Raw genomic sequence first — 9,136 nt, 5'->3', positions numbered from 1 at the left:
CCCGCCACCATGAATTAGGAATAGTGTTATCATAAAAATGATCTTGTTTTGTTCTTTTCACATAATATTACATAAATATTTAGATTCTGTCAATAAAACTCTCAAAGTGCAAAGCTGTACATGGTTCCATCTCATCACTGAGAAAACAAACATTTGGAAGTTTTGAGACAGTTTCAAACTCAGCTGAATAAGAGAGCGATCTTCTGCAATCATGTCAAATAGCATGAATAAGATGTGCTTTGCAGCCAGAGAAGTATAATGTTTTGTCTCCTACACCTTGGCTGTTCAGCAGATGTCAATCAACATTGTGTAATCACTTGTACTACTTGTTCCTCTTTCTAGAGACAGGCACTGTCTTGTTGCAGACAGAAATGTGTTGTGCAAGCTTCTATACTCTTGTTATAGTTGATATTTAAAATGTGTGTGTGCAAATAGCAATACCACTTAATGGCATCCAGGGCCTTTATCTGAAATACAATTCAGTCCTGAAATAAAACCTCAGCACAACTGTAGCAACCACAGAGACTCAATCATCAAAAGGATTGCAGCAAGATATGAACAATCATAGCTTACCAATAACACAAAAGCAAAATACTGCTGATGCTGTAAGTCTGAAGTAAAAACATAAATGGCCATAAATACTCAGATAGTTTGACAGCATCGCTGCACAGAGAAAGTGTGACGTTTCAGGTTGATGATCTTTCATCACAATGTTTTATAGTTTATAAAATATCCAAGGCTAAACTTAGCTCAAGTTGACTCTATATAAAAATGGAAAACGCCTTCATTAACTACACATTCCGCTTTGTTAAAAATCCAAATTCCAGAACTTTGTTAAATTAAGTTGAGAATGATTTTAATCTCCTTTAACCTGAACACATTAGCAGTGGCCTATGACTGACTTGTTAAGTGAAATAGAAGAGTTATTTATAGTTTAATAATCTGCCCTTCTGTGCCATTTTGAACAGAAAATAGGACAAAGGCCTATATGCACATTTTAGCATAGATTTCTGAGAAAAAATGAAATTCAACATGAGAAGCTACTGCTATTGCTTGATGGAGAAAGATGCTTTCTGCCTCACCAACTTGCTTTGCATGAAAATGGAACTTGTGCGTAAAAGCCATATTAGGGCAATGAACCTTGATCTCATTATTTCAAGCTTTTCAACAATCACGCTCTAACAAGTTTTTGAATGAACTCATTTGGTGAAAGAGAGAGAGTGGAACAGCTACCATAGAACGAATATGGAAAATTGCTATTTTCAGCAATTTTTCAGGAAGTTGAATCTATGGAAACTGCGCCCTGCTGAAGGAGCAATTAAGGGATGTATAAAGATGGAGCTTTTTTTTTCAAAAATGAACAAAAAAAAACAAGCATTCTCATTCTGTCAGCATCCATTACTTTTAAGCAGTATACAGAGTTTACTCTTCTCCAACCAGATGTGACATTTTACCATTCCTGCTATACGTCCTAAATGATGATGTCTACTACATTACGTTTTAAGCACCCTGAACCAATTTTCTTTCATTATTATGAGAATCAGTTGGAGATACCAAACATAATTTTAGAGTAAAACATCAGCACCTTTCATCTTATCTCTCCTACTGGTCCTTACACAAATATTTCTTTCTTAATATTAATCTCTCTTTTCATTCATATGGTTTTTTGAATCACCAAGTCTAATATTGGCGAGTAAGAGACCGCACATCGCTCCTTCATCATAGCTGTTGTGACGATGATATAGCTTCAAGAGGTTCTTTTGTCCTGGTTTCTTTTAAGTGAGAGATTGAAAAAGAGATACCGAACTGGATAATTAAGACCACTTGAGTAAACAGGTTAGGAGGCCTTGGTTTTTTTTTAAAAAGATACCCTGAATGGGTGTGGCCAGCTCTCTCAGATTAGGATTTCTCTGTTTTAGTTTTTCAGTAGCATCAAAAGGTACTGGGGTTTTAACAGACTTGGAAGTTTCAGTCAATGTCTCCCGGCTGCTACACTCACTTGGAATTTTCTTGAGTTTTTTTCCTGCCTGGATTAGAGAACTGCATTTGAGAATGTCTATCTGAATTTTCCATTTTGTCATGGGGTGTATTTGTGGGCTGTTACTATATTAGTCAATTAGTAATAGGTACTGTATCTATTATTCTGTTAACTCTATCAGAAAACTTAAGTTATTCTCAGTTCTTCTTTCTCTGGTTGTACTTTAATTGTGGAGTTTAAATAAATTGTGTTTCGCTTAACATCAAGTCGTTTGACCAGTCGCACTGTATCTGGAACACACACTTCACATTTGCCTTTAAAAATAAATTAGGGTCTAGGCTCCCTTCTTACAATATTTTGCGAGTCCCTGATCTGGTCCCTAACACTAACGAAAGGTTTTATACCTGTAAGGCTGCTCATATCAGCTGTTCTCAAGATCGCCAGACTTCTGGTCCAAATGGTTTCACTTCTTTCAGTTCACAATAACGCTCCAAACTTACCCCTACCCTCAGCAGTCTCTTCAATCCTTATTTCCAGTTTATATCTTTTTCTCTTGAAAACTGGCTTCCTATTTCCCAATCCTTTAGGAAAAAGATTTTTGTTGCCCTTTTAACAAGTACCCTAATACCCTTACTCCAAAATCTTAGAATAATATTAATGCTCCGTCATTAAAAGCTCCAGCCGAGTATGAACCGTTATGAATGCAATTGATTGTGATTATATAAAGCAGATCCCAGAATGAAACCAGACTTGATGGAACATATATTTAATTTTTTGCAGTTGGTTAACATGGCAGTTAGTCACTGAAACATATTCACATGAGTCAGAAGTTACGTTTTAAAAACATAAAGTTACACAAAATCATTAACCTATACATTGTTAGAATGATCTGAACATAAACATCAAAATAAAGTTTCAAGCTATTTCCCAACACCATCCATTATAGAGACTTAATTCCAGAGAAATACCAATGCTATTTCAGCTAATATCCTTACTAATTAACAGATTCTCCCTCCACTGTTTCATAGCAGTCTGTCCTTCCTAAATGTCTGCATGCTTCAAGATTCAGATCGCAATTCATGTCATGCTGCAGCCAAGTCTCCATGACAGCTACCAGATCGTATGTACTTATTTCTATTTTGCTCCCAGTTCACCAATTTTGTTTCACATGCAATGTACATGAGATATGGGAGATAAATTTTGTCCCTTTTTTTTTTAAACTTCTAGTCTAATCTGTTGCTTTGCTCTTTAAGTTGTCCCCTGAATTCCTTCCTGTCGTTTATAATTTCCAGTATTAATACCATTCTAATTTGCCTGGGTGTCTATGATTTGACTTACCACGTCTTCCCAAATGTAAACTCTTACTGCCATTATTTAGCTTTAAAGCCACTTTCCTAGTTATACAGTTCACAAAAACACAGCACCCAGCAGAGTTCAGGTAGAGACTGTCCCCATCAGTACACATCCCACTTTCCCCAATGCTGTCGTAATTGCCTCACAAACTGGAACCCACTTTTTGACAATTCTCATTTTCAGAACAGTTTTCAGCGTTAGCTTCCCGAAATCATCTTGTTGCCAATGTACAATGAACTCTGAGGAAATTTCACTGAAGGCTGTGATGAAAACTTTAGGTGAATATGCTTTCCAATCTAATTCAGGATGATTATATTTAATATTTCAGCTAACTGTTGTTTAAATGAACAGCAGCAGTAAGTCATGTTCATTTACACAAATATTTATATTGTGTTTTGTCCTGTTGAAAAGGTAGCAACTGCAGCTTTCAGTAGATAGGTAATAAACAATGTATTTATCATTAGATTTCCCGTGAGTTAACAAAATAAATACTAACTTGCTCAGAATCACAAAAGTGCTGTTGGATCCTCACAACTGAACATAAATTCCACAAAAAAAATAAGCAGAAAATGCTGAAAATGCACAGGTCAGACTGCACTTGTATAGCGAGAAAGAGAATCAAAGTTTCTCATTGAAGAACTTTCATCACCACAACGACCAGATTTTACATAATACTTAACTATTCCAACGAGCTTTTGACCAGACTCATATTCTACAAGAATGACAGCTCATACAAAATTCTGCTCATATCTTACATCAACTTCATTCTATCCAAGACTAAGTCCGTTCATCATTCTTATCTCCAATGATCGATATTGGTTACCAGTTTCGTACCTCTTTACACATTTCTTCCTCAAACAATGCCTCAAATATTTATGCCCCTTGCATATGTTAAGTCTAGCATTCCTTTCCAAACTCTTCATTGCCGAGACTCCCATGCAGCTTCATTTTCTTTGCCTTCCCATTGACAGTCTTCGTTACAATGCAAGTCAGCTTATATCACCTCTTGACAATATTTGCCAATTAATCACAGCAGATACTCTTCTCAGTTTCCATTGTACTTGTGTCAAAAATTGTCATTCGCACTAAAATACTCATTCCAATTTAGTTCAATCAAATGTGATAGAAGAAATGGCACGTGAGCACAAAGTTTATACATTTTAATACTTGGCATTACAACTATTTGCCACTGGCTTGGTTTCAATTTGCCTCAAGTAGCAACATTACAATAAAATCCCATTCAAGGCTCATAATTAAAGTGGTCAATTCTGTGATTATATTTCCAACATGCTAAGTTAGTGCTCTCATTCAGGGACTATGACAAAGCCTAATCAAGCATTCAAGAAACATAACACTACAGTACGGATGATTTGCTTTTAAAAGTCACCACATTTACTATACTCTCTCCCTCCTCTTTCAACAGCTCCAGTGGGGCCAGGAATAACTGGCACAGCAACGAGTAACAAATATTCATAAAGTATTCACATCATACACCAGCTGGTGCCTAACCGAAGTTTTATTTGGTACAGTATAATGTGCCTGCTTATTTAATTTTATGCCTGAAGAAAAAAAAGGCAGCTATAAACATTTTCATGGCCTTCAGAGAAAAAAAAACAGCAGTAGAAAAGCAAGGGAATCATTGCTAGAAAATCCAGTGGAGAACCATGCCAAATGCTGTAAACTGGCAAGGATAGATTGTGGTGCACTATCAGAGAACATTTGCAGCATTTCCTTCTTTCCTCAGTTTGAGCTCTTACTCAACAATCGTCATGGCTGTGCTTTAAAAATAATAATGCATGAGCCCCACAAGTTGTTTAATTCCAAAGAATTGCACACATTACTTGATTGTCAGAGACAATATGCAGCATTGCACATTTTCTGAGCATATTTAGAAACAAACTATTTTGTTGTTTCACAATTGTTTTGTTATAATCTCATTAGAACGCTGTGACAGAAAAATGAAATAAAATGTAAAGAAGTGGGGGAATGAAAGGTACAAAAATATACAGAGATTAAAAAAAACAAAGTTGAAGAAAAACAAATTGAGCAGAAGTGAAATCATAAAAAGAAAACTGAAGTAACACATCAGTAAACAAAAAGTACATTACACTAACTAAATATTATCTTATGTCAAAATACATTGTGTATTCTCACTTATTGCATCCAAAGATGTATAGCAAAAGTATCAGTTTGTCTGTTTCAAAAGAAATGTAAAAAACGACAGACAGGGATCAGTTGGCTCATCGGGCATGTCCAAAGCAATCATCATCTGATTTAGCATCGCAATTTTATTATATACCTTCCTCACCAGCTATGTAATCTAATAACTGAGCAAAAATATTACTAATCCGAGCTCAATTCAAGGAAACATAAATCTAAGAAATTCCTCATGGAAAAAAAAAGTTCAACCAGTTTGCAATGACCACAAGGCACTTTGCCAAATATCTACCAACATTTTTTGATATCAACCAGTGCCAATATATCAATCATATCTTATATTTTTCTTCACCCTTCCAAAGGTCACTGAACTGAAAATATAGTTATTTTCCCCACTCCACAAATGCTGCCTGACCTACTAGTATTTCCAGGTCTTCTATCATTCAAACACGTTTGAATTCTTGCACTTACTACACAAGCAGTCCAATATCCAATCTAATTTTATGTTCATGCAAGTTATGGATGACACATGTTGGCCTTTCCAAAGACCACACTCCCTTAAACAAAAAAAATGCAAAGAACTGTGGATGCTGGAAATCAGAAACAAAAATCAAAAAAAGTTGCTGGAAAAAACTCAGGAGGTCTGTGGAGAGAAAACAGAGTTAACATTTCAGGTCCAGTGACCCTTATTCAGAAAGCACGCTCTTGGTTCCATCGAACGAAACTAATTTAAAGTCACATCCCTTTGTTAATTTTCAGTAAATTCTCCATCTACGTTTTTTTTTAAAAAGAATAGTCAAAATATATTGCACCACCAAAGGACTTCTAAGCTCAGTATCAATCTAAACTTTTCAGGGCTTCCATATTACCACGAAACTCAACACACCAACAGTCAATGTTGGTCCTAAACAAGGTCTTCTATACAGATAATTGTGATTTATCTTACACTGTTCTAAATTTTACTCTTAAAATTTGCTTAAATGTCTGTGCCAGTGGGGAAATTGAAAAGCTGGAAATAGGTGGTGGACAGAAAACATCTGGCTTATCATTAATTTGTGAAATTAGCACTCAATGAAGATGTATTTCATTCAGAATTAAAAGCTCTTGATAAAACTTTGGACAAGTACATTTCATGAAATAAATTCCTCATAGTAGAAGCCAAACAGGGAGTATCAAGAAAGTAGTCTAAAGGTGACAAGGACTTCTGAAGGGTTTGACTAAACGAGAAAGAAAACCCCCTTTTGCGCAGTTAAACGGAACAATACCAATTTCTAAGTCTATTGCAAACCACAATTTTATGTCCGCCCCCCGACATCTTGTTGCCAATGGTATAGCTTTTCAAACACTTATAGATACATTTTCAACTGTCATCCCACTCAAAAGGACATCAAGAATTTTTTTTACAATGTTTTATTTATATTCTGCTTAAATAGAAATACTTGCAGACCACAGCATACGAAGTGATGAGATGACCCCTATTTTTGGATGCTAACATGCATGTTTATCCTATTTTAGTGCATAAATCAATCTTCCACCATTCAGCTTAAAAATGCACGTTTCGGTAAACCTACTTTAGGAGTCAGCCTCAGTTTTTAGGTTTATAAATACACATTCAGGTTTATTCTCCCCTCAGAAGTCAGCACTTGGAATCATGCAGGCAATACAGACCGTATTAACATCTGTGCATCATGTTGGCAAAGATGCACCCATACCAAGCAGACCACACACAGCATCTAATGAATTGAATTTTTTTCACAGTTAAAAATACAAAGCACACACATCAACAGTTCATATTTTATACTTAGCAAATAAATCAATCCCAGTTTTTGGAAAGATTTTTCTGAGATTTACAGCGTACCTTATTGAGTACAGAAAGTTATTAACTGTTAAAAATAGGATTTACCACCTTTTCTCTTCTCGACCATTTTTCCATTCCTGCTCCCTATACGAGGGAATTTATAATAAGTAACATCTTCATTGTCTTGAAAATTCTTCTGAACACAAATAAAACAGACTTCTTGTAGTTCTAAGCCACTATAAAAAGAAAAATGCTGGATGAAAAAGTGGATTTTTCAGCTACATTTGCTCAAATTGTCATTATTGATCACACTTCAGGTTGAAGAACTCATATTAACCTCTTAAATACCTCAACACCTGTCACAAAATTGAATGTTTGAGGATTTTTTTTCTTTTCAATATAAATTCAAATTGGTTAACTGCATTTGCCGCCAAAGGCACCACGAGGTGCTGCAGCAGCTATGGACAAAAAAAAAACACACATCTGCAATCAAGAGCATCGGATCTCTGAAATCAATGTAGAATTGACTTGTCAGTTGTGGTTTTATTAAACTTGAAGCACTGCACTGCTGAAGTATCCAGACAAGAGACGCCCCTGAAATTAATTAGAAAATCTGGTACCTACGAGGAGCTTTCAGAGAGGAGCCCTCAGCCTCACCTGCCATATAAAAGGAGATTTTAGGACAGATGAGCTCAATAAGAGGCAGGTTTAAGCAATGTCTTAGAGCAATACAGCGATGGAAGTCCTGTGAGGAAATTCCAACATTTAGGGCCTCACTAACTAAAGACACAACTGCAAATGGTGGGAGCAAAAGAAATTTTAGAACACCCAATAGAATAGACCAGAACTGAAAGAACAAACAGCTCACAAAAGGGCTGTAGAGCTGGTGCAAGTTACAGAGATAGACAAGTGAGAGGCTACGGAGGAATCTGAACACAAAAATTGAGAATTTTAAAAGTTAGATTAATTTCAGGTCCAGTAACAACTAAGTCAGCAAGTATTATGATAATGGGTGAATGGGCTTGATACAAGTCAGAATACAGGCAGTTTTGAATGAATAAAGCTTGCAAAGACTGAATGACAGCACAATAGCAGAAGATTGTTGGTCCAGAATGGAACTGAATTAAACACAGATTTATAAATTTAAAACTTCCCTAGGTAGAACAGCAACGTTATTTACAATTTTATTCTTGTTGCATACAGTCAAGCAAAGGATTTATACTACCCAACAAAAAAAAAAACAACTTTAATCCATTAATACATTTTGTCAATTAAAATTCTCCTTATAGAGAGTTGCAATTTATCATCTCATATGAATGTTATGCAGAATGGGAAGAAAAATATCAAAATATTACCTCATAGAATCCCTACAGTTTGGAAACAGGCCATTTGGCCCAACAAGTCCACACTGGCCCTCTGAAAAGCATTCCACCCAGACCCATTCCCCTCCACCTGATTTCCCCATGTCTAACCCACCTAAACATCTCTGGGCACTATGGGCCATTTAACATAGCCAATCCACCTACCCTGCACATCTTTGGACTGTGGGGGGAAACCCATGCAGACACAGGGAGAATGTGCAAACTCCACACAGACAGTTGCCCCAGGCAGGAATTGAACCCAGGTCCCTGGCACTGTGAGGCAGCGGTGCTAACCATTGAGCCACTGTGTTGCCTGTTGTGATTAATACTGAACAAATGCTTCAGATACTGTTCTCAAATCTACAACATTTTTTAATTCCCCATCAAACTGTCAGGTTTTGATACAAGCACAATCTTTAATGTGCAGTCGTGAACCAAGTATTTTGGAGGGGAAAAATCTACATTTTCAGAACTAGATTTCCCTGGAAG

General features: G+C 36.2%; 1 protein-coding gene across 1 annotated transcript in view; it reads right to left on the bottom strand.

Moving 5' to 3' along the window:
* Positions 1-7,700: 7,700 nt before the first annotated feature.
* Positions 7,701-9,136, bottom strand: part of LOC109928331 (tetratricopeptide repeat protein 39A) — a 64,254-nt gene continuing 62,818 nt past the window's right edge. Inside the window, exons 11-12 of the mRNA XM_048602095.1 lie at positions 7,944-8,078; positions 7,701-7,744 (exon numbers count right to left, since the gene is read on the bottom strand). Of these exons, the coding sequence (XP_048458052.1) occupies positions 7,701-7,744; positions 7,944-8,078 (179 nt within the window). The remainder of the gene's footprint in view (positions 7,745-7,943; positions 8,079-9,136) is intronic.

This window comes from Rhincodon typus, chromosome 10 (assembly GCF_021869965.1).
Source record: "Rhincodon typus isolate 14 chromosome 10, sRhiTyp1.1, whole genome shotgun sequence".
Taxonomy (NCBI): domain Eukaryota; kingdom Metazoa; phylum Chordata; class Chondrichthyes; order Orectolobiformes; family Rhincodontidae; genus Rhincodon; species Rhincodon typus.
The sequence above is the reverse complement of the archived record's forward strand: the minus strand, read 5'-3'. Positions and strand labels throughout refer to the sequence as shown.